This window comes from Lethenteron reissneri, chromosome 56 (genome assembly GCF_015708825.2).
Source record: "Lethenteron reissneri isolate LAM-NWPU_2019-01 chromosome 56, ASM1570882v1, whole genome shotgun sequence".
In the NCBI taxonomy this organism is placed as follows: Eukaryota; Metazoa; Chordata; class Hyperoartia; order Petromyzontiformes; family Petromyzontidae; genus Lethenteron; species Lethenteron reissneri.
In genome coordinates, this window is record NC_083834.1 from 10,019,323 (window position 1) to 10,044,554 (window position 25,232).

The 25,232-nt window shown below is 56.8% G+C and overlaps 2 protein-coding genes across 5 annotated transcripts in view; both read left to right on the forward strand.

The window, feature by feature from the left end:
• Nucleotides 1-6,938, forward strand: part of LOC133357049 (zinc finger and BTB domain-containing protein 7A-like) — a 51,720-nt gene extending 44,782 nt beyond the window's left edge. For all 4 annotated transcript variants that reach the window (XM_061574790.1, XM_061574792.1, XM_061574791.1 and 1 more), the window contains exon 3: nt 5,994-6,938. In XM_061574790.1, the coding sequence (XP_061430774.1) occupies nt 5,994-6,938 (945 nt within the window). The remainder of the gene's footprint in view (nt 1-5,993) is intronic.
• Nucleotides 6,830-16,155, forward strand: LOC133357048 (uncharacterized). Its single transcript, XM_061574789.1, has 4 exons — nt 6,830-7,709; nt 8,188-8,608; nt 9,963-10,169; nt 11,428-16,155. The coding sequence occupies exons 1-4, from the start codon at nt 7,120-7,122 to the stop codon at nt 11,971-11,973; spliced, it is 1,764 nt and encodes a 587-aa protein (XP_061430773.1). The 5' UTR covers nt 6,830-7,119; the 3' UTR covers nt 11,974-16,155.
• Nucleotides 16,156-25,232: the final 9,077 nt, after the last annotated feature.

Consider the following 25,232-nt stretch of genomic DNA (forward strand, 5'->3'; position numbering starts at 1 on the left):
AAAACACTTTTTGTTTTAAAGGGTATAAACACAAAAATACGGAAATACATCTGGGAGGGAAAACCGGCATGAGAAACGGCGAATGTGGAGGGGGGGGGGTGGGTGGAGTGGGGGGGGCCGTGGCGGTAGCGGCCTCGCGAGTGTGGGAGTTGGGCGGCCTGTGAGTCAGGCTTCCTGAGGCCACCGCTGCCACCGCTGGCTTTGGCCTCCCGCCAGGTTTAACCCCAAACCTCCCCCCCCCCGCCCCCTTGCAAGCGTCGACAACGGAACAGTTGGCCGACTGCACGCACAGCGCCCTCGGCCCCCTTCATCCAGCAGTGGATCTCTCCGCAGAGTCGATCGGGGAGCCCGCCTCGTGGAGATTCGCCGGAATCTCCCGCGCGGCGCTCGAATTCGAGAATGAAGTGCGTACGAAACGTACAAATCTGGTGACTGTTTCACTTGCATCAGAGAGTTGGACGACGTCGCCTAAATAGTCACCCAGACCACCTTCAGTCACCGCCGCCGCTTGAAGTTACTGCCGCGATCCGGGAAGTCGTCGAGTTTGTTGTTGTTGTTGCTGCGCCATTCTTTAAACCGTCCTGTGGCGAGCGAGGTGTTTGTCTTAACGGATTCACGCCACGCGCCCCCCCCCCCCCCCCCGACCTCGCGATTCGAGGAGGGAAATTGTCCCACCGATTCCGTGGGGAATTGTCCACGATTCTGGAAAACACGGCTCGACGTTTCCCGTTCAGGAACGGAATCTGTTCGACCGCTTTTCTTTTTAAATCCTTTATGTTAAGTTCGCGTGCTTGCTTGCTTGCTTGCGTGCTTGCTTGCTTGCTTAGGACCGTGCAAATCTTTCGGTCGTTTTTTAACCCACTTCCCGTGATCCAATCGAGCTGACATTTTCCACACAGACTCGTTGTGCCAGACAATTATTGTTCGTGAAAAAAAATTCCCAAAATTTTACACTTTTTAGGCAAAAAAAATTTATTTTACATATATTCAAATAGAACGCATTCATGGCTTTGGCTGAACGTCAGAGTGTAAGAGCCCAGAGCGTAACCCCTCCACAGGCCGTGGCGGAGTAGCGCAGTTGGTAGCGCCCTCGCTTCCCATGCCAAAGGTCGCGGGATCGATCCCCGCGTCCTCCACAGGCGAATATATTTTTAAATCCTTTATATTAAGTTCGCTGCCACGCATATAAAGGATTTTTAGTGAAAAACTTTGTTTTTACGGTATATACTTATTACCGCCGAATCTCTTTGCACCCTCCGATTCGCTCCGTGAGTGAAACTGAAGGCACGTCGTCAGACTTTTACGGCTACGTATGTGTGCACGTATGTTGAACTTCTTCCGCACCATACGTAGCCAACCGTGCAGCATTAATCGGCGGGCGGCCGATTCCAACCACGAACCTCCACGGCGAGCGGTGAACCCGCTCCCGTTGGGCAGTGCGGCCGTCCGCGGAGCGGTTGGCGCTTGTCGCAGGGGCTCGTTGTTCGAGGCCATGCGGCCGCCCTGGTTGGTGCCGAGGGGCGACGTGCTGTCCGCTTCGCAGCAAGCATCCCGTGCTGCCGCTTGACAGACGTAAAGCCACGTGTGGCAGCGTCACGGGCAAGATTTGCTCAATTCTAAGAGATTGAAGGCCGCAGAAATGACTGGATTGGTTAAAATCACATCGCGACATCGCCCTCTGCCGTGAACCCGTCTGTCAAACACAGCAGCGCCTTCCTTGTGATGATAGCTTGTTTTTCCAAAATAAATATTAGCGAAAAAACAGATTATTAGCATTATTATTACGTGAATGGCCATTGTTGTATTTGACAACAACAAAAATCTGGCAAATGTTTGGTGAGACCTGGTCTGCGAGCTGCCGCGGATTTTTCTGCGATGGCGCGGGTTTTGCCGCCGGGGGGGCGGGCGGGGGAGAGGAAAATCGGGGCTGAGAATTTGGCAAAGATGCAAAACACCGCGGCGTGTCTCATCCTCACGGACGCGGGATGCTCCATCCATCTCGCACGTCATCACCGCACGGAACACAAACTTCACGCCCGTGGGTTGCCGAGCTGAGGTCACCATGTTCAAGCCCCGGGGCTGGGTGGTTCTCTTAGGGGGGGGGGTTCATAATGGCCGTGTCGGAGATACTGAGCCAGCCCTCTCCAAAGGGCCTGGGTTCAAGGTTCAAGGCCTGGGTCTGGGTGTCTCTCTCTCAAGGGGTTCACAAAGGCCAAGTTGGAAACATTGAGCCAGCACTGCCACCAAGTGGCCTGGGTTCAAGGTTCAAGTCCTGGGTCTGTTGTCGTCTCTGTTTCTGTATCAGATGACACGAACATTTACTCTCATATCGGGAGCCCGTGGTTATCTGCTGCCCTCTATCGTGTGGTCCAGGCTACGCTGTGGCATTGTAGAAGTTTTGTGCCACCTTAGGACCCTTTCATGAGTGAAAGTGTCCTTTGCCGATTGAACAGCTGGCGGTCAAACCAACGTCGCTTCAAGAAAGACCGATTCTGCCGGTGATACGCCAAATGTCAAAAAACCCGGTCCAGAGCTTTCGCGTGTTCAACGCGGCGGCGCCGCCAATGAGTTGCTTTCTCAGCAGGCCATGTGGCTAATGGAGATGTAAAAGTAAAAAAAACAGACAAAACTTGCATTATCTTGTGGAGAGACATATATTGGAAAGTGAGGGGGTGTTCTTTCTTTTTTGCGTGGACCAAAGGTCATTTGGAGTTGCCTCGGGAGGCAGTTCTGCGACATCCGCTTCTGCGGGATGACCTCTTAACACGAAGAAGGGGTTTTGCGAATAGGAGAGTCACAAGAGACACAACGCCCGGCAGTGCGATCGGAAGTAAAATTGCGTGGACAAATGACAAAAAAAAGCACATATATTTTTATTTTACGAGGTGTAAAGGGCCCACTGAGCTACGTAGCTATTTTTCAGAAGCGACAGGGCTTTCACAAATGATAGCTCAATGAAGTGGCTTATAATTCAACAAAGTGAATAATTATTGTTTGGAAATTTATAGCAGCCAAATACCCTAAACGGCCATAATGTTAATTGTGGAGGGGAAAAACCAGATGACCCGGATACACAGCAGCAGGCGTCTGGGTTGGGATCGAACCCACGACCTCCTGTATACCAGGCGAGGTAGTTAACATCTCCAAGCCACCGTGATGATGAGGAGAGAGAGACACGCAAACTCCAAATATACAGCAGGCGTCAGGGTCGGGATCGAACCCACGACCTTCTGTATACCAGGCGAGGGAGTTAACATCTCAGAGCCACCGTGGGGCCCTAGAAGAAATGTACCGTGAGTGTAAATCCCCTCTCGCCCCCCCTCGCCCCCCCCCTCACCTCCCCACCCACTCCCACTTGGCTCTTGGCAGTTTTCCCCTTCGTTGCTCCACAGGCCTGGAATGGGGTGGGGGGGGTCACACGTCTGGAAAGGCAGCACGGAGTAAAACTTCGTAAGCAGCAGAGACTTAAGACAAAGAGCCCCCGTGTAGCCTTAACAGACCGTTGGGGCAAGTGCTGTTATCGAGCACCTGTGAAGGCTGGAACGGCTCACGAGAGGGGTGGGTGGCCAGCACCACGCCCGGCCGCCTTTGTCTCCACAGCGGCGATATTTTCACGCACCGCACCAGGTGCTCATTTGAGGCCGAGTCGACCTAAAGGAGGCGCTCGCCGCTGCACCACCACTCCCACACACACACAGACACACATCCTGTTTTGAAGGCAGCCATGGTGATGGGTAGCCGAAGCAGGAAATTCTTCGCAGTCTCCCGGTGCCGCCCACCGCCTCACGTCCTCGCCGAGCTGCGCGTCTCAAACGATGCGGCCGCCCCCCCTCGGCGCGGAGGGCGGCGGCGGTGGAGGTGGTGGTGAGCGGTGGTGCAGCGGTTAGCGCGCTGTGCTTCAAACCCGGCGAGCCGAGTTGGATTCCCGCTCGCGGCCAACATCGGTGACGGTTATCCGAACCGGTCCCAGGCCCCCCCTCGGTCGACTCGGCCTCAAATGAGTACCTGGTGCGGTGTGTAAACATCGCCACTGGGGGAGACAAAGGCGGCCGGGCGTGGTGCTGGCCACCCACCCCCTCGTGTGCCACAGTGCCGGCCTTCATAGGTGCTGCTGCTCGTTAACGGCACTTGCCCCAACAGTCTGTTAAGGCTACATGGAGGATCTTTGTCTTTGTTTTTTGGTGCCGCCCCAGCGGTGGTGTCACGTGGGGGGGGGGGGGGGGGGATTCGATTCGTTGTCGTTCGATTTCACCTCCTGACGTGATGACTTGAAAAGGTTGTGTGAAATGACAATAAATAACGACACGTTAAACACAAAACTACAAGGGTCTGTTTTGGATGACATCCGCAGCACCCTTGCAAGCGGGGGGGGGGGGGGGGGCACCTCACGTGCACGGTGGGGCGAGTCTCTTGGATCTCGCTTCAGCCTCTGTCCACCCAGCTGCGCCTAGCGGGCTCAATCTCGGCCTATGTATACGTGTGCGTTGGACTTCTTTCGCACCGTACGTTGCCAACCGTGCTAATCGGAGGTGCGGAGGAAGGACAACAAACTAAACACGAAAAGCAATTTGAAAGAAATAAGTTTGTCAACCTAGATGATGATTTAAAAGTGCCATAGCTCCCAGTAGCTTCATAATATCGGGAGGAAGAGCGTTCCAGACGGCTGCAGAAGCGCATCTGAAAGCGCCGCACGATGCGGTGACCACCGCCTTTGTTCGAGGGCAAAGCCAAAAGCCGCTGCTACTGCTGCGAGGATGACCGGAGGATGACCGGAGCTCGTGTGATGCTTGATGTTCCCTGACGAGATCATCGAGCTGTTGTATTCACAGAGACCCATAGACTCACACAGACACCCACAGACTCACACAGAGACCCATAGACTCACACAGAGACCCACAGACTCACACAGAGACGCATAGACCCACACTGAGACCCATAGACTCACACAGAGACCCATAGTCCCACACAGAGACTCATAGACTCACACAGAGACCCACAGACTCACACAGACACCCACAGACTCACACAGAGACCAACAGACTCACACAGAGACCCATAGTCCCACACAGAGACCCATAGACTCACACAGAGACCCATAGACTCACATATAGACCCACAGACTCACACACAGACCCACAGACTCACACAGACATCCACAGACTCACACAGAGACCAACAGACTCACACAAAGACCCACAGACTCGCACAGAGACCGACAGACTCAAACAGAGACCCATAGACCCACACAGAGACCCACATACTCACATAGAGACCTGTAGACTCTCTGCTCCTGAACAGGCTCCACACCTTCTCCTCTGCCCATTACCGACTGAACACGTCCTGAGATTCACTCAAGTTTTACTGGGAAAGAAAAGGGCACGCTTCAGGTGTTGTTACATTTCATTTGGCTGAGGTGATCGGATGACCCCGAGGTGATAACGCTGAACCAGCAATGCTGAGAGCCTGGGTTCAAACCCGGGCTACAGCCCCTCAGCTGCGATTAAACCAGGCGCTCAGGTGCGGAGAGTCGCTGGTTGGAGCCCGGTCACCACTGACGACCGCACAAAAAAAGCATTGCATTGAAAAAACAAAAATTAGCTTTACATTTAAAAAACTAATTACACTTCAGTTTGCCTCCCAGTGTGTGGATGGAAGAGGTGACATGGGTAGCTCTGAGATCAGCGGCTCTGTGGGCTTTCTCTAACCCAGAGGGACGCACTGCTCTGCGAGATTTCTAATAAAATGTAACGCTCGGGATGAAAATTGGGGGTAACAAAAAAATATAAAAAAACACGTAACAGAGGATTTTCTACCCCCACAGTGTTGTGTGAGAGCAAGGAAGTCACCTTTACCTTCCACCAGGGGGTGAGAATTCGAGAGAGCCGGATCCTCCCGTCTCATTTGAAAGGAGCGAGAAACGGCCTTGACGTTTGCGTCCATTGAAACCTGCGATCGTTCCCCCCCCCCCCCCACGACCTCTGCGTTTCCGTCAGGTCACCGTCAAAGGCCTGGAGCAGATCCTGCACTTTGCCTACACGGGGAAGCTGTACCTGAGCCAGGACAGCTACGAGGACATCCACCGCACGGCCTCCGTGCTGCGCATCCGCACCCTGGAGGAGGCTTGCTTCCGCTTTCTGCAGCAGAAGCTGGGGGGGAGGACTGACGGGCAGGAGCCCGGCAAGGCCCACGCCTGCGGCCCAGCCGAGCCCTTTCAAGCCTCTCGCCTCCCCTGCTTTCTTCCGGAGAAAGTTGCGAGCAGCAGTAGCAGCAGTGGTGGCAGCAACAGCAGCAGAGACGGCAAAGTTTGTAGCGGAGGCCTGAGGCACATGGATGACGGAGAGCCGAGCAAGGCCCAAGCCTGCGGCTTAGCCAGGCCCGCTCGGGCTGCTTTCGACCCCTGCTCTGCTCCAGGTGACGGCAGCAGCGGCGGCGGCGTTTTTAGCCGAGGCTGGAGGCGACCGGCCGATGTCTCCCCGCAAAGCTCCGGCCCGTTTGAGCGCTGGAACGAGGGGCGCTCGAAGCGAGCGGAGACGGTCACCGCGGGCCGCTGGTCTCCGCCGGAGACGGCTCACGCCTTTGACCCCCCGCGGGGGCCTCTGCCCCTCCTCCGCTGCCCGCTGCGTGACATGGACACCTCTTGCCGCGTCATCGTCAGCACCATTCGCACCGGCGGCGGCGGCGGCCGCCTTGGGAGAGATGATAAAGCGTCCGCAGCGGAGTTACGCAGCGACGTGGAGGTGTTCGAGGTGGAGCCCGGGGCGCGGCTCGTCACCGCCAGCAGCAACCTCCGTCGTCGCCGCGGCCCCCTCACCGAGCAGCATGGCTGGCCCAGCAGAGGCCGAGTCGCCGCACTGGGCCAGCGACAAACGGCGCCGGGATGTGGATGCCGCTCCCGGCCCGCTGCTCAAACGCGGCTGGGGTTCACGCGAGTTCGGTGATTTCGGCGGCGGCGACGACGGCGGCTTCGGCGGCTTCGGCGGCGCGGCCCCGTGGAACGACGACCGCCGGACGGCCGCCCCCCTCGCCGCGGACGACCGCCGGCCGCCTCCGGCATGCCCAAAGTACCGGCGCTACCAGGTGGCCTGCAGCAACCAGGACGGCGCGGCGTACAGGGGCGTCATGTCGGGGTGGTGGGCCCCGAGCGAAGAGACGAGGAAGGGGGTGGCGGGCGACCGCGCGGCCGCGGCGCCGAGGGACGTCGCGCCGTGCCGAGAGGAGGGCGCCGGCTTCCGGGCGTCGCCTCCGGCGCCCGCCCGCGACTCCGCGCCGTGCCGCCCCGACCCGCCGTTGACCCCGGCGTGGACCGGCGTCGTCGGGGAGGTGGCGCCGGCGGCGGCTCTCGACCGAGGCGAGATGCGGTTCCCGGCTCGTTGCGGCGGTTCCCGGCGCGGCCCGGCGCTCGCAAGCAGAGCCGTGTGCGGACGCGGATTTGTCGGGCGTCTGGACATGAAGCGCGTGGAGGAGACTGAGAGAGAGGGGGGGAACGACGCATGGGAGGAGGAGGAGGAGGAAGAGGAAGAAGAGGAGGAGAGGAGGAACGAGCAGGAATGTGAAGGAGAGAGAGGAGAGCGTCGGGGTGGCGGGATCGGCTTTGGCAGCGACGTGGGAGGAGGGGCGCGGGCGGAGAGTGGCACGAGGAGCGAGGGTCGCCCGAGCGCGCTCACCGCTGACGCGAGCTCCTCTCCCGTGAATCTCTCCACGTCCTGCCGGTGAGCGAATTCGGTTTCATTCGTTCGCTTCCTGAAGAAGCTCCCTGGCACGATGCCTCGTTCCACGTGTCACGGTGTCGGTGTGTACCAGATGATGACTGTTTAATCCACGCCGTGCGCACTCACCACACTGCAGGTCATAACAACTCACTCACCCACCCACTCACTCACCCACCCACTCACTCACTCACCCACCCACCCACCCACTCACCACCCAACCAGCCACCCACTCGCCACACTGCAGGTCGCTCCACTTCTCTTTCTGCTTCCTCCCTCGCACGTCACCCAACCTCCTACGGTATTCACCTCACACTCTTATCTATTACATCTTCAGTTAGTGCTGTTGGTTGCTGGCCGCTTCGCGGTTTGGGCCCTTGGGCCTGCTTCACTTGGCAAACGTGGCTCACGGAGAGCCGACGATGGCGTGGGTGTTTGTGCGAGCGCCGTGTCACCGCCCGTCTCCCGTGTTGGGTCTCAGGCTGCCCGCCCGCCACGCCAGCGGCAGCACCGCCCCGGCCTCCTCCTCCTCGCCGCTCCCCGCGTCTCTGTCCCCGCGTCTCCCCGCGGCCACCCCCATCGCCTCGTGCCCCGTGCTGGGCCCACAAATGGAAGCGGCCGCCGTCTTCCTCCAACGCTCGCTGGGCCTCCGCGTCAGCTCCACGGCGACCTCCTCCCTCGCTCCGGCGTGGCTACCGACACAACCGACGCCGCAACTTTCTCCGCTGCCGCCGTCGCTGCTGCTGCAACCGCAGCCGCCGCACGCGCCGACGACGGCGATAGCGGCGGCATTGGGCGGTGGCTGTGCGGTGCACGGGGACAGCGCGGCCTTCAGTTCGTCCGGCGAGGACTCGTACTCGGACGACAGTGACTCGTGCGCATCCAAACCCGACTGCCCGGAGGTGAGCCTGCGCCCTGCTTGCTGTGCTGCCAGCCCTGGTCCCCAAACTTCACCCGCACACTGTGTACCTTGAACTCCTTTCGCGCCGTATGTGGCCGACCGTGCTAATCGGAGGATGGGTGAGTGTATGAGTGGGTGAGTGACTGTGTGAGTGGGTGAGTGACTGTGTGAGTGGGTGAGTGATTGTGTGAGTGGGTGAGTGACTGTGTGAGTGGGTGAGTGACTGTGTGAGTGGGTGAGTGATTATGTGAGTGGGTGAGTGACTGTGTGAGTGGGTGAGTGACTGTGTGAGTGGGTGAGTGACTGTGTGAGTGGGTGAGTGACTATGTGAGTGGGTGAGTGACTATGTGAGTGGGTGACTGTGTGAGTGGGTGAGTGACTATGCGTGTGGGTGAGTGACTATGTGAGTCTGTGTGTACGTTAAACTGCTTTCGCACCGCGCGTAGCCAACCGTGCTAATCAGAGGTACGGGGGGAAGGACAACAAACTAAACACTAAAAGCCGTTTTAAAGAAATCAGTTTGTCAATCTAGATGATGACGATTTAAAAGTGCGTAGCTCCGAGTGGCTTCCTAACATCGGAAGGAAGAGCATTCCAGACGGCCGCAGAAGCGCATCTGAAAGCGCCACGCGATGTGGTGACCGTCTGATAACCCTGAGCCACCCCAAAGCCTGAGCCCAACCCCGACTGTGACCGTGAAACGAACAAGAGCACAAACCCTGACGCCAACCGTGCACCGACACGTGTAACCCTTCATGGCTGCAATCCCTCGTCATGCGCTTGATGCCGACACGAACACCGACTCGGATCTCAACACCAGCCCTATGTAACTCGAATGCTACCCGTGACCTTAACCCCAACGCTAACCCCGACTCCAGACGCTGTGCTAACAGCAGCCCTGCGGTTAATCCTCCTGCACCGTGAACCCTGACCCTTGCGCTAACACCTCGCCCTCACCTGTCAACCCGTACGGTTCACCTCGCATTCTTGTACAGGGAAATTGAGGTTAGCGCCACGCTGCCCTACGAACCCGACGACCCCGGTTGGATTCTCGCTCACGGCCAACTCCGCCGGCGGTTATCTGAACCGGTCCTGGGCCTCCCCTAGGCCGACACTCAGCCTCAAATGAGTAACCTGGCGCGGCGTGTAAAAAAAACCATCGGCACCGGAGAGACAAAGGCGGCCGGGCGTGGTGCTGTCCACCCACCCCCCTCGTGCGCCCCGTGCCGGCCTTCATCGGTGGCTGCTCCACGCTAACAGCACTTGTCCCAACAGTCTGTTAAAGCCACACGTGGTGTGCATGTGTGCTTGCGTGCGTGTGTGTGTGCTTGCGTGTGCGTGTGTGCGTGCGTCAGGTGTCGCTGCCGTTCCCCGTGGCGGGCGTGCCCGAGATGTCGCGAAACGAATTCCAGGCGCTGCTGCGGCGCCACGCTCTGTCGGCGGCGCAGCTGGAGCTGGTGCACGACGTACGCCGGCGCAGCAAGAACCGCATGGCGGCGCGGCGCTGCCGCAAGCGCAAGCTGGACTGCATCAACGGCCTCGAGGGGGACATCCGCAAGCTGGTGCGTCTGTTTGTGTGTGTGCTGTGTAGGTGTGTGTCGGTGTAGGTGTAGGTGTGTGTGCTGTGTAGGTGTGTAGGTGTATGTTTAGGTGTGTGTGTGTAGGTGTGTGTGTGTGTAGGTTTGTGTGCTGTAGGTGTGTGTAGGTGTGTGTAAGTGTGTTTGTATAGGTGTGTGTGCTGTAGGTGTGTGTGCTGTAGGTGTGTGTGTGCTGTGTGGGGTGTGTGTAGGTGTGTGTATAGGTGTGTGTAGGTGTGTGTGTAGGCGTGTGTAGGTGTGTGTAGGTGTGTAGGTGTGGTGTGTAGGTGTGTGTGTGTGGTGTGTGTGTGTAGGTACACCATAGACCCAATACTGCCCCTGCACATTAAGCAGTTTCCTTCCCTTAGCCTCCTTCCCTTCCTCTCTTAAATCCTCGCCTCTTCTCTATCGCCCCTTCCCTCGCCCCTCCCCTCGCCCCTCCCCTCGCCCCTCCACTCCTTCCCGTCCCTCCCCTATCGCCCTTCCGTGGTCCCTGAGTCGCCCCCTCTACCCTTGCACGCCCCTGCCAACTAAACTATTCTCCTGTGCTGCCACCGTCTTTTGAAACGACGTTCAGCACCTTGAGTGAAGGCTCTCTGTAAACATCACATAAGATGAAGTGTAAAAAATTGGACCGTTCTGCCAGTATCAAAGTATGAACAAAACAAGAATAATGTATTCTTTACCCTTTCTGGCAATTAAAGAGGAGGTGTTAAGATGTTCGACAATATTCGATGCGCTGTCTTTGAAACTGACCGCCCTACACCACAGACAGCAGCAGCCTTCTTGATGGCCAAGTCTCACCGCCAGTGTCAGAGCAGAGAACGCCAAAAGGCGAACGGCACAAAGACACTGCACTATCAGGGCAAAGATCAGCTGTGTGCGTGTGTGTGGCAGAGTAGGGGGCACAGGTGGTGCATCAGCCAGTCATCTCAGTCATCTTAGTCAGTCGACCCGTAGCACCTGCTGGGTCTGCCCCGTGACCTGCCAGCGGGCGTTCGACACTTCACATGGCCTCAAGGTGCACATGGCCTGGCACAAGCGTCGTAGGGGTGTCACCGCCGCTTAGTGGCGAATGGCAGTTGTTGTTGTTGTGTGTGTGGGGGAGCGGCAGTGTATCAAGAACAAACGTCGGTGCCGCTCGCTATCCGCACTTGCGCCAACAGTCTGTCAAGGCTGCACGGGGGAACTTCGTCACATTTCACCATCGCCATCCTCGCCGCTTCCCCCTCACCCCTCCCAGGTGTCGGAGCGCGAGCGCGCGATCCGCGAGCGCGAACTCCTCACCGTGGAGATGGCCGCGGTGAGACAGAGCTGCGCCGGACTCTACCAGACCATATGCAGGGAGGTGCGCAGCTGCCCCGAGCACATGCGCCTTCTCGGGCCGTACCTCCCCGCCGCGCTGGACCGGCTCGTTCCGGACGCCCCCCTCCCCAACTCCACCGCCGCCGCCGCCTCCGGCCGTGCCCCGCTACCCGAGGTGGCGGTGCCCGTCGCGCTCCGCCCCGACCCCCCCCGCCCCGTCGCGACGGGCGAAGTGCCGCGGCCCGGCGAGAGGAGGAGGGGGGGCGGCGGCGGCGGCGGGGACGGCGGGGACGGCGGGGTGGCGACGGTGGTGGTGCAGATGCGAGCGATGGAATGGTCCACGCCGTCGGGAGGGGGTCGTGGTGGGCGCGCTCGCCCCGGGGATGGTGGGAAGGTGGCGCAGTCCGACGTGGAGAAGGACGCACAGGATCATGGGAAGGGAAATGGCGATGGTTTTGCAAGATTGCAGATTAGCGCTTCGTAGGTTGATTTACCCGAAATCGCGATGCTTCAGGCTGAAGAGCGTTGAATCGGTGGTTTTAAATTGCCATGTTCATCTTCACGTTTTATGAGCATATTTTTATATGGTGGGATGAGACTTTTGGACCAAACTGGCACGTGAAAGACACATTTTTTGTAAAAAAAAAATTTTTGTAAAAAAAATGTATTAATGGGGTGCAAAAAAAAACACGTGGCAAAGAATCATCGTGCTTAAAACATGACAGGCGTTGGACACACCCCCATATCTGCTTACAGCCCTGAACCAGCAGTTCCAATTCAATGTTCCTGTGACGGGGGTCAGTCAAAGACTGTTACTGAATTTTGTTGACCCTCGAGGGATGATGATGATGATGGGCTTAGTCAACCTCCAACTGGAATTCTGCGATTCATGACCTGCTGAATTTAACTTTTTTTTATCAACGGTGTTAGCAACGCTTACACGCAAGAGCTCAAAAGGAACATTAATGATCTTGGGCCACTGGGGGCAACATTCCTCATTCCTATGGAAGGGCCCAGTTTGTCCGTGTTTAAAGGAACTCGTCAACTCAAGCACTCACCCCCTGCAGCCTCTTACTGGACTAACGCTGCTGACGACGACGACGATGATGATGATGGTGATTAAGAAGCCTCGTCCTGTATGGGAATTGAACTTATTTTCCTCACAGTTGCGAGGTGAAGAGGAGGACGTTGCTGCCACAGAGGTTCCGTCACGTTGAGCAGCACAGTGGAGGTCCGCTGGTTCTCTCCGGCATGGCAGCTAAAACTCTCTAAACTAAAAAAAAGATGTTGTATTTGACCAGGTGAGGCCCACAACAGCAACCTGGCCACAAATGATAGCTCAACGAAATGGCAAATGTGGAAATCCATAGCAGCCAAATACTCTAAACGTGTGATGTTGGTTTTAAATATGGAGGGAAAAACCAGAGGTCCCAGTAAAAAATCCACAGGGAGAGAGAACACGCAAACTCCAAATATACAGCAGGCGTCTGGGTTGAGATGGAACCCACAATCTCCTGTATACCAGGCGAGGTAATGAACATCTCCTAGCCGGTGTGCAGCACATGGGCTGCGCCACAGTTGTGAGGTGGGCAGGTGGATCGTGCCGGGTGGAGTGAAGCGTGGGTCACTCCTCGCCTCTTCCCAGAAGGCCTCGCCAGTGTGCAAGAGTAGGCCAAAATACCCTCGAGGGTGGCGCTATTCTTCTGCGATGCACTATGGGTATCGATTAAAGTATTAAAGGTATTTTTTAAAAGTATGTTTTGATGTTTTTTTATTTTTGTGTGGTAATGTACGTGATAATGGACCAGCCATATGCATTCTTGTGTAAATTCCGTTATAAGTTATTCATCAAATCCACACACACAGAGCCATACTACCTACAGACGCTGCACATCAACGGAATTGATTTCTATTTCACCTTGTGGGGCGAGAAGCGTGGAAGAGTAGGCCAAATACCCTCCACGAGAGGGCCTCTGGAGCTCCCTCCAGCCGAGGCCCTCCTGCCAGCGGTGGCGTGAGCCAGCGGTTGCGGGGCAGCGCCTTTACTCCTACACGGACTAAAAAGGGCTGGGCGGCTGAGCAGCAGAGGTTGGACTGCACTTCTATGCGTTCCCCGCCTTCATCAACCCGCACTCACCGGCGTGGTGAGGTGTGGTGACCACTCCGGTGAGTGTGGGGGGGCCATCGTTCATCATTGCATCGACAGAATGGGCTCTGTGCACGTGCGTGTGGCCTTCAGCGTTAGCCAGTGGTGAAAATTCCACATTCCTATGGCGAGGATCAAAAAAATAGAGCGAGAAGTGTAGAGATTGCAATAAATGCTATGCCAGTATTACAATGATGAACGTTACGTATTTTGTTTTGAATCGAGGGATTGAAGCCAGCGTTGTAAGTTCTGCTGCATTGCCACTCGATCGGTAATGTAACACACGGGCCCACTCACCGTTGCGTTATTTGCAGCTGCCTCTTTGTGTTCCGTTTGGTTGTCGTTTCCCGCCTGCACCTCTTCCGTTCAGCACGGTCGGCTACGTGCGGTGCGAAAAAGAAGTTCAACATACGTCGACTTACTCTGTGCGAAGCGAGCGGTCATTCCACGTTATCACTGACGGGTGTCCGGTCCATCCACAGGACGACCCATTCTCAACTCCCCACGAACTTGGTGCTAATAATTTTATCGACACTGGATGGCGACAACGACGACGGTGTTATGATGATCGATAATGGTGAAGGCGATGATGATGACAGTGACGACGATGTCGATCATTATAATGATTAATTATAATGATTGTTTAATTATAATGATTGTTTAATTATAATGATTGTTAAATTGATAACAATCGCGGTGGGCTGCATCCACAACTCACCTGGATTTGAACTCCACGACCTCCCAGTGGTTGAGTGACGTCTCTCCGACGCCGGTGGCATTTCCCCCTCCCCCCCGATCCCTTGTGGACCCTGGAAGTTGTTTTGTCTAGAATATGGAATCACTGAAATGCTTGCACTATAGTATCACGGGGCTTTAGCACGCGTGATGCCCTTCCGAAATACGTTGCTCAAAAGATTCGAGTTGCCTTTAGCAGTGCACTAACACACACACAGATCCCTTTAGCAGTGCACTAACACACACAGATCCCTTTAGCACTGCACTAACACACAGATCCCTTTAGCAGTGCACTAACACACACAGATCCCTTTAACAGTGCACTAACACACACACACAGATCCCTTTAGCAGTGCACTAACACACACAGATCCCTTTAACAGTGCACTAACACACACACAGATCCCTTTAGCAGTGCACTAACACACACACAGATCCCTTTAACAGTGCACTAACACACACACAGATCCCTTTAGCAGTGCACTAACACACACACAGATCCCTTTAACAGTGCACTAACACACACAGATCCCTTTAACAGTGCACTAACACACAGATCCCTTTAACAGTGCACTAACACACACACACAGATCCCTTTAGCAGTGCACTAACACACACACAGATCCCTTTAGCAGTGCACTAACACACACACAGATCCCTTTAACAGTGCACTAACACACACACAGATCCCTTTAGCAGTGCACTAACACACACACACAGATCCCTTTAGCAGTGCACTAACACACACACACAGATCCCTTTAACACTGCACTAACACACACAGATCCCTTTAACAGTGCACTAACACACACACATCCCTTAAGCAGTGCACTAACACAGATCCCTTAAGCAGTGCACTAACACACACACACACATCCCTTTCGCAATGCACTAACACACACACACAGATCCCTTTAGCAGTGCACTAACACACACACAGATCCCTTAAGCAGTGCACTAACACACACAGATCCCTTTAGCAGTGCACTAACACACACGCACACAGATCCCGCGTCTAGTGTAAAGCTCCACTCGGTATATGCTGCCGAGGGTTGGACTGGAGTTACCCACCTTATCTTCACTTACACACAATGCACGCGCATGCACATCGTCACAAAGTGGCGGTGATGTCCCCGCGGCGGCGCTTGTGCCAGGCTAGGTGCACGCGTAGACACTCGCCGCACGCTCAAAGATGTTGTTACTGGTAGCTGCAAGCATTACGCGACCGTGTTGTAATTGTTGATAGGGCGGCAGCTACGACGTGGAAGGGGAGCAATGTCGAGGAGGTTTCTGAGTGACTTTGCTGTTTGTGTTGGTGCAGAAGTGACGTTTGTAGCGAAGATCTGAAACCGCAGGGCGCTTGACTCGCCTGCTCTTGCCTCTCATCCCATATAGAACCCTCATCCCATATAGAACCCTCGTCCCATACAGAACCCTCGTCCCATACAGAACCCTCGTCCCATACAGAACCCTCGTCCCATACAGAACCCTCGTCCCATACAGAACCTCATCTCATACAGAACCCTCATCCCATACAGAACCCTCGTCCCATACAGAACCCTCGTCCCATACAGAACCCTCGTCCCATACAGAACCCTCGTCCCATACAGAACCTCATCCCATACAGAACCTCATCCCATACAGAACCCTCGTCTCGTCCGCCACGGCACCCTCACAGTCGCGCCCTATCCTGCCCCCCTGTAGTCTGGCTCTCTGGTGTGGGCTGTGTGGGCGGTGTGGGTGATGTGGGTGGTGTGTGCGGTGTGTGCGGTGTGGGTGGTGTGTGCGGTGTGTGCGGTGTGGGCTGTGTGGGTGGTGTGTGCGGTGTGGGCTGTGTGGGTGGTGTGGGTGGTGTGGGTTGTGTGGGTGGTGTGGGTGGTGTGGGTGGTGTGGGTGATGTGGGTGGTGTGTGCGGTGTGGGTGGTGTGTGCGGTGTGTGCGGTGTGGGCTGTGTGGGTGGTGTGTGCGGTGTGTGCGGTGTGGGCTGTGTGGGTGGTGTGGGTGGTGTGGGTTGTGTGGGTGGTGTGGGTGGTGTGGGTGGTGTGGGCGGTGTGGGTGATGTGGGTGATGTGGGTGGTGTGTGCGGTGTGTGCGGTGTGTGCGGTGTGTGCGGTGTGGGTGGTGTGTGCGGTGTGTGCGGTGTGGGCTGTGTGGGTGGTGTGGGTGGTGTGGGTGGTGTGGGTTGTGTGGGTGGTGTGGGTGGTGTGGGTGGTGTAGGTGATGTGGGTGGTGTGGGCTGTGTGGGTGGTGGGGGTGGTGTGTGCGGTGTGGGCTGTGTGGGTGGTGTGTGCGGTGTGGGCTGTGTGGGCTGTGTGGGTGGTGTGGGTGGTGTGGGTGGTGAGGGTGGTGTGTGCGATGTGGGTGGTGGGGGTGGTGTAGGTGATGTGGGTGGTGGGGGCGGTGTGTGCGGTGTGGGTGATGTGTGCGGTGTGGGTAGTGGGGGTGGTGTGTGCGGTGTTGGTGGTGTGTGCGGTGTGGGTGGTGAGGGTGGTGTGTGCGGTGTGGGTAGTGGGGGCGGTGTGTGCGGTGTGGGTGGTGGGGGCGGTGTGTGCGGTGTGAGTGATGTGTGCGGTGTGGGTAGTGGGGGTGGTGTGTGCGGTGTTGGTGATGTGTGCGGTGTGGGTGGTGGGGGCGGTGTGTGCGGTGTAGGTGGTGTGGGTGGTGTGTGCGGTGTGGGTGATGGGTGCGGTGGGGGCTGTGGGTGGGGTGGGTGGTGTGGGTGGTGGGGGCGGTGTGTGCGGTGGTGGCGGTGTGTGCGGTGTGGGTGGTGTGGGTGGAGGGGGCTGTGTGGGTGGTGTGGGTGGTGGGGGCTGTGTGGGTGGTGTGGGTGGTGTGGGTTGTGTGGGTGGTGTGGGTGGTGTGGGTTGTGTGGGTGGTGGGGGCTGTGTGGGTGGTGTAGGTGGTGTGGGTTGTGTGGGTGGTGTGGGTGGTGTGGGTGGTGGGGGCTGTGTGGGTGGTGTGGGTGGTGTGGGTTGTGTGGGTGGTGTGGGTGGTGTGGGTGGTGTGGGTTGTGTGGGTGGTGGGGGCTGTGTGGGTGGTGTGGGTTGTGTGGGTGGTGGGGGCTGTGTGGGTGGTGTGGGTTGTGTGGGTGGTGGGGGCTGTGTGGGTGGTGTAGGTGGTGTGGGTGGTGTGGGTTGTGGGGGTGGTGGGGGCTGTGTGGTGTTGTGGGTTGTGTGGGTGGTGGGGGCTGTGTGGGTGGTGGGGGCTGTGTGGGTGGTGTGGGTGGTGTGGGTGGTGTGGGTTGTGGGGGGTGGTGGGGGTTGTGTGGGTGGTGTGGGTGGTGTGAGTGGTGTGGGTGGTGTGGGTTGTGTGGGTGGTGGGGGCTGTGTGGGTGGTGTGGGTGGTGTGGGTTGTGGGGGTGGTGGGGGCTGTGTGGGTGGTGTGGGTGGTGGGGGTGGTCCCCTAGGGGTCAAGCCGAGGGGCTGGGTGCGTCTCTGTCGCCGGCTTCGTCATGGCCATGTCAGGAGGCACCTCGCCACCGCCGCCGCCGCCGAGGGCTCTGGGTGCTACCCCCTGTTGCTGGGCGTATTTGTTTCCCTTGGAGTGGCGGGGTGGGCTCTGAATGGCCTTGTCAGAGCCACATTTGCTGCCATCCGCCACTCTATTCTGGGCAGCCACCCACCTGTGGTCATGGAAGGTTTTAATTTGTCATCCTTGGGCCGTCACCAATGATTGTACTGAGCAAAACACCGTGTCATGTACATTTCTTTAAGGATGATTTATGGGGCTGCTTGTCACTTGCCCCCCCCCAGCTTCGGATCTGTCTGGCAGCGAGCCATGCCACCAACCTTCACCCCGCCCCCGGGAACGGGCCCGCGGAAGTGGATACCACAGAGCCACTTCTGAGATCCCGGCTGCTTCTTGACGTGGCGCGCTGTGGTGCACCCATCCTGCCGTACGGGAGGGGGGGGGGGGTTGATGTTCGTTGCCTGACGGTCATAAGCCGACGTGATAATGGGAGAGCGGGCATTGTAGCCGAATTATGCGCAGGGAACACATTTGTTGAGTTGCGTTGTTGTTGTTGTTGTCGTGCGGTCATTGGTGACCCCGGGACCAAGACGTGAAATCCACCACGGCCTTCGTCTCGTCACTGGATGACGGCCGAGACTCCGAGTGAAGTGCAGGTTACTGCTGCTGCTGGTGGTAGTGGTGTTAGCGGATATTGCTTCCCACCAGCGAGTGAAGGGTTTGTTTTTTATTCCCCCACGTGTTTGTGCTCCCAGGTTTGGCGTTGGTTGCGGGGGGGGGGGGGTGTGTGGAAAAAGGTGTCGCGGTCACACTGACACTCGACCGAGCCGAATTGCTCCACAGTCGATTGTGCAGAGCGATCTATGGAGTCAAGAGTCTTTGGGTTCGATCGCGTCAATCTAAATGTGTCGTTAAACCCGCCACCACCCGACGCGGCCAATTCGTACGGGGTTGTCACGTAAACAAAACGTGCCGATTTGTTACAAAACGTGCCACTTTGTTACACAACGTGCCACTTTGTTACACAACACGCCACTTTGTTACACAACGCGCTGCTTTGTTTATACGAGGACAGCGCAGCAGAGTGTTGGGGGAGCAAGCCCACTGCGTTGACTTGGCGGTGACGACTCGTAGCCAATGTGGGGCAGGGCGGGTGGCAGCAGGGCGGGCGCGTGCTGATGGCGCTGCTCCAAGAGGCTCGCAGCCGCAAGTCCCTGGGTTCGATCCCCGACTCGGGCGTCGTTCCGGTGTGCGGTTTGTTTTGGCCCGTGTCATGCCATGCTGCGTGTCAGCAACCACCACCACCCACCACCACCACCACCACCAACCACCACCAACCACCAACCACCACCAACCACCACCCACCAACCACCACCACCAATGCGTGCAGCTGGTTGTGGCTGCAGGAGGCATTCGGTGCAATCTGTCAATGGATCGCTCTGTATGATGAGAAAGCGTGATTCCTTAGCATTTGGCGCTTCGCAAAACTGAAACCGTGTGGTGTCGCAGATCTGACCTCAAATATCAGCCGGCACCATCAGGCGCCAGCCAGATGATGCCGGTTGTAATGACAGGCGAAACGTCGTACTCGGATTGTGAATGTTGTGGATTTGCTCTCCAACACACTACCGGTCTTGCCGTACTAGTGACGAATTGGCACATTCTGTTGACGTGACAACCCTTACTAGTTGGCTGTGTCAGGGTGGTGGCGGGTCTAACAACACATTTATATATTTATTACGCGATCTAACCCAAAAAAAACTTTCATTATGGATGACATTGGTCGTGAAAGCCTCCGTGTTAAACAGACGTTTTAATGTTCTGATATTTTCGTGCTAAGGTTTTTGTTTGTGTAAAAACTTACAATTTACAGCGTTTTGTTACTGATTTAAAAAATATATGCAAATTTGCATTTGATATATCTCTCTTTATATATATACATCTGTGTTGTGCCAAGGATTTTTGTACAAATGTTGTTTTGTAAGTGTCTTGTTTGAACGCGACGTTGTAATCGGTTGCGCGATGCCGTCTATTGTATTTTGGTAATCGCGTGACGTTAGAACCGACACCGTGTTCGGACTTGTTTCATAAGCAAAAAAAAATGATTCCATGTTGAATTAAAAATATCTATATTTTTTTAATTGACCATATATGTTCGTGGCCTAATCTGTACTTGGAGGTTAGCGCAACCGAGATGTACATCTGTTTGCTAGCCAGCGTCACCAAGTGCCTCACCTCCCGTCCAGCGGCACACCTGTGGGAAAACTCAGAGACTTACCCCCCCCCTGCCCGCACCAACAACAATTGTTGCGTTGTCCGAATGGTCGAGAATATCGAAGCGGCACATCGGCGCGCGGTCGTCGTCGATGACTTAAATGGTCCCAACCCGGCTTGGGAAGAATCGAAACACTCCTTTGTCGCCTTTGCGGTGATTGTCATTTCGCGGAGGCCTTCATCCGGCAATGGATCGAGAAAAAAGGGGGGAGTGTGGCGTTATTGGTTTTAATGTTGATAGCACCTCGCCCGAGGACTTGAACCTGACCCCAGCATCGCTAAGTAGTTGCCTTGACATAACCATTACGAGCCTGCTGATGAATGGGGGAGAACACCCAGCAGCCTCGGGGGCCTGCGGGCCGCCGGCTCCGTGCAGACCGGCCGGTTTAGAACCCCGTAAAGGGCGAGTTGCGACGGCGCGGGGGGCATGCGGGGTGCATGCAGGGCATGTGGTGCATGTGGTGCATGTGGTGCATGCAGGGCATGTGGTGGAGGTTGGGAGATGAAGGTGAAGGAGGAGGTGGTGATGGGTGGGACCAGTGGTGTGCAGGGTGGAGGAGGAGGTGGTGATGGGTGGGACGAGTGGTGTGCAGGGTGGAGGAGGAGGTGATGGGTGGGACGAGTGTTGTGCAGGGTGGAGGAGGAGGTGATGGGTGGGACGAGTGGTGTGCAGGGTGGAGGAGGAGGTGATGGGTGGGACGAGTGGTGTGCAGGGTGGAGGAGGAGGTGATGGGTGGGACGAGTGTTGTGCAGGGTGGAGGAGGAGGTGGTGATGGGTGGGACGAGTGGTGTGCAGGGTGGAGGAGGAGGTGATGGGTGGGACGAGTGTTGTGCAGGGTGGAGGAGGAGGTGGTGATGGGTGGGACGAGTGGTGTGCAGGGTGGGACGAGTGGTGTGCATGGTGGAGGAGGTAGTGATGGGTGGGACGAGTGGTGTGCAGGGTGGAGGTGGGCAGATGACTGAGACCGGGATTGGAGTGGCACCCAGAGGTGGGCGACCAACGGAAAGAGAAGACCTCAAGCCAGACGGTGGTGGTGGTGGTGGTGATGGTGGTGATGGTGATCGTGGTGGTGGTGATCGTGGTGATGGTGATCGTGGTGGTGGTGATCGTGGTGGTGGTGATCGTGGTGGTGGTGATCGTGGTGGTGGTGATCGTGGTGGTGGTGATCGTGGTGGTGGTGATCGTGGTGGTGGTGATCGTGGTGGTGGTGATCGTGGTGATGGTGATCGTGGTGGTGGTGATCGTGGTGGTGGTGATCGTGGTGGTGGTGATCGTGGTGGTGGTGATCGTGGTGGTGGTGATCGTGGTGGTGGTGATCGTGGTGGTGGTGATCGTGGTGGTGGTGATCGTGGTGGTGGTGATCGTGGTGGTGGTGATCGTGGTGGTGGTGATCGTGGTGGTGGTGATCGTGGTGGTGGTGATCGTGGTGGTGGTGATCGTGGTGGTGGTGATCGTGGTGGTGGTGATCGTGGTGGTGGTGATCGTGGTGGTGGTGATCGTGGTGGTGGTGATCGTGGTGTGGTGATCGTGGTGGTGGTGATCGTGGTGGTGGTGATCGTGGTGGTGGTGATCGTGGTGGTGGTGATCGTGGTGGTGGTGATCGTGGTGGTGGTGATCGTGGTGGTGGTGGTGATCGTGGTGGTGGTGATCGTGGTGGTGGTGATCGTGGTGGTGGTGATCGTGGTGGTGGTGATCGTGGTGGTGGTGATCGTGGTGGTGGTGATCGTGGTGGTGGTGATCGTGGTGGTGGTGATCGTGGGTGGTGGTGATCGTGGTGGTGGTGATCGTGGTGGTGGTGATCGTGGTGGTGGTGATCGTGGTGGTGGTGATCGTGTGGTGGTGATCGTGGTGGTGGTGATCGTGGTGGTGGTGATCGTGTGGTGGTGATCGTGGTGGTGGTGATCGTGGTGGGGTGGTGATCGTGGTGGTGGTGATCGTGGTGGTGATCGTGGTGGTGGTGATCGTGGTGGTGGTGATCGTGTGGTGGGTGATCGTGGTGGTGGTGATCGTGGTGATCGTGGTGGTGGTGATCGTGGTGGTGGTGATCGTGGTGATGGTGATCGTGGTGGTGGTGATCGTGGTGGTGGTGATCGGTGGTGGTGGTTGATCGTGGTGGTGGTGATCGTGGTGGTGGTGATCGTGGTGGTGGTGATCGTGGTGGTGGTGGTGGTGGTGATCGTGGTGGTGGTGATCGTGGTGGTGGGTGATCGTGGTGGGTGGTGATCGTGGTGGTGGTGATCGTGGTGGTGGTGATCGTGGTGGTGGTGTAGATCGTGGTGTGGTGATCGTGGTGGTGGTGATCGTGGTGGTGGTGATCGTGGTAGGTGGTGATCGTGGTGGTGGTGATCGTGGTGGTGGTGATCGTGGTGGTGATCATGGTGGTGGTGATCGTGGTGGTGGTGATCGTGGTGGTGGTAATCGTGGTGGTGATCGTGGTGGTGGTGATCGTGGTGATGGTGATCGTGGTGGTGTGATCGTGGTGGTGGTGATCGTGGTGGTGGTGATCGTGGTGGTGGTGATCGTGGTGGTGGTAATCGTGGTGGTGATCGTGGTGGTGGTGATCGTGGTGGTGGTGATCGTGGAGGTGGTGATCGTGGTGGTGGTGATCGTGGTGGTGGTGATCGTGGTGGTGGTGATCGTGGTGGTAATCGTGGTGGTGATCGTGGTGGTGGTGATCGTGGTGATGGTGATTGTGGTGGTGGTGATCGTGGTGGTGGTGATCGTGGTGGTGGTGATCGTGGTGGTGGTGATCGTGGTGGTGGTGATCGTGGTGGTGGTAATCGTGGTGGTGATCGTGGTGGTGGTGATCGTGGTGGTGGTGATCGTGGAGGTGGTAATCGTGGTGGTGATCGTGGTGGTGGTGATCGTGGTGGTGCTGATCGTGGTGGTGGTGGTGATCTTGGTGGTGGTGATTGTGGTGGTGCTGATCGTGGTGGTGGTGATCGTGGTGGTGCTGATCGTGGTGGTGCTGATCGTGGTGGTGGTGATCGTGGTGGTGGTGATTGTGGTGATCGTGGTGGTGGTAATCGTGGTGGTGGTAATCGTGGTGGTGATCGTGGTGATGGTGATCGTGGTGGTGGTGATCGTGGTGGTGATCGTGGTGGTGATCGTGGTGGTGGTAATCGTGGTGGTGGTAATCGTGGTGGTGATCGTGGTGGTGGTGATCGTGGAGGTGGTAATCGTGGTGGTGATCGTGGTGGTGGTGATCGTGGTGGTGCTGATCGTGGTGGTGGTGATCTTGGTGGTGGTGATTGTGGTGGTGCTGATCGTGGTGGTGGTGCTGATCGTGGTGGTGCTGATCGTGGTGGTGGTGATCGTGGTGGTGGTGATCGTGGTGGTGATCGTGGTGGTGGTAATCGTGGTGGTGATCGTGGTGGTGGTGATCGTGGTGATGGTGATCGTGGTGATGGTGATCGTGGTGGTGGTGATCGTGGTGGTGGTGATCGTGGTGGTGGTGGTGATCGTGGTAATGGTGATCGTGGAGGTGGTGATCGTGGTGGTGCTGATCGTGGTGGTGGTGATCGTGGTGGTGGTGGTGATCGTGGTGGTGGTGATCGTGGTGATAGTGATCGTTTTGGTGGTGATCGTGGTGATGGTGATCGTGGTGGTGGTGATCGTGGTGGTGGTGATCGTGGTGATGGTGATCGTGGTGGTGGTGATCGTGGTGATGGTGATCGTAGTGGTGGTGATCGTGGTGGTGGTGATCGTGGTGGTGGTGATCGTGGTAATGGTGATCGTGGAGGTGGTGATCGTGGTGGTGCTGATCGGGGTGGTGGTGATCGTGGTGGTGGTGAGCGTGGTGATGGTGATCGTGGTGGTGGTGATCGTGGTGGTGGTGATCGTGGTGATGGTGATCGTGGTGGTGGTGATCGTGGTGGTGGTGATCGTGGTGGTGGTGATCGTGGTGATGGTGATCGTGGTGATGGTGATCGTGGTGGTGGTGATCGTGGTGATGGTGATCGTGGTGATGGTGATCGTGGTGGTGGTGATCGTGGTGGTGGTGATCGTGGTGGTGGTGATCGTGGTGATGGTGATCGTGGTGGTGGTGATCGTGGTGGTTTGTGATCGTGGTGATGGTGATCGTGGTGATGGTGATCGTGGTGGTGGTGATCGTGGTGATGGTGATCGTGGTGATGGTGATCGTGGTGGTGGTGATCGTGGTGGTGGTGATCGTGGTGGTGGTGATCGTGGTGGTGGTGATCGTAGTGGTGGTGATCGTGGTGGTGGTGATCGTGGTGGTGGTGATCGTGGTGATGGTGATCGTGGTGATGGTGATCGTGGTGGTGGTGATCGTGGTGATGGTGATCGTGGTGATGGTGATCGTGGTGGTGGTGATCGTGGTGGTGGTGATCGTGGTGATGGTGATCGTGGTGGTGCTGATCGTGGTGGGACTGTGAGAACGACCCCTTGAAGGTCGAGTCGGTTGTCCACGTCCTTCAATCGCCACGCGCTCTATCGTGCGACGCCGTCGGTCTTGTCGTTGTTGTTGTTGACACGACAGCACGCAGCAGATTGGCGGAGGCGACAATAATTTTCAGGCTCGTCGCCCCGGCGTCGTGTCTCGTGAGACGACGCCGCCGCCGCTGCTGCCGCTGCTGCCACCGCTGTGGCAGGGAGGCGCCAGCCCCACCACCACCACCACCACCGCGGCGGGTGCCGCACGGAGGCGAGTCACGCCGGCCGGGTGGCCTCAAGTCACTCGAAGGCCACACACGCCCAAGTCGCCACGTGGCTGTGACAGTCCGGCAGAGATCTGGCAGAAGGAAGGAAGTGATGGCATCGAAATCGGAATCAAGATTTATTTATACTGCAGGAGAAATCCGATGAGCTATAAAGCTTTTTTTTTTTTTACAAATGTCCGTAAGGGGCACGGGATGAGCACGTTGCAACAACAAACAATACAAAAAAACACGCCAGAAGTTGTACAATACAAGAAAGGTAAAATAATCAACCCAAAAACAAACAAAATAAAACTTAACCTTCCCCATCCTACCACGCAAAGCCACTGGGGTATTTACAACGTATTGCTGTTCATAAGCGACATGGCTGCCACAAATGGTCGCTCACACAACGTGGCTTTTGGTCGACAATTATTCCGCCTCTTTGACCAACGCGGCTT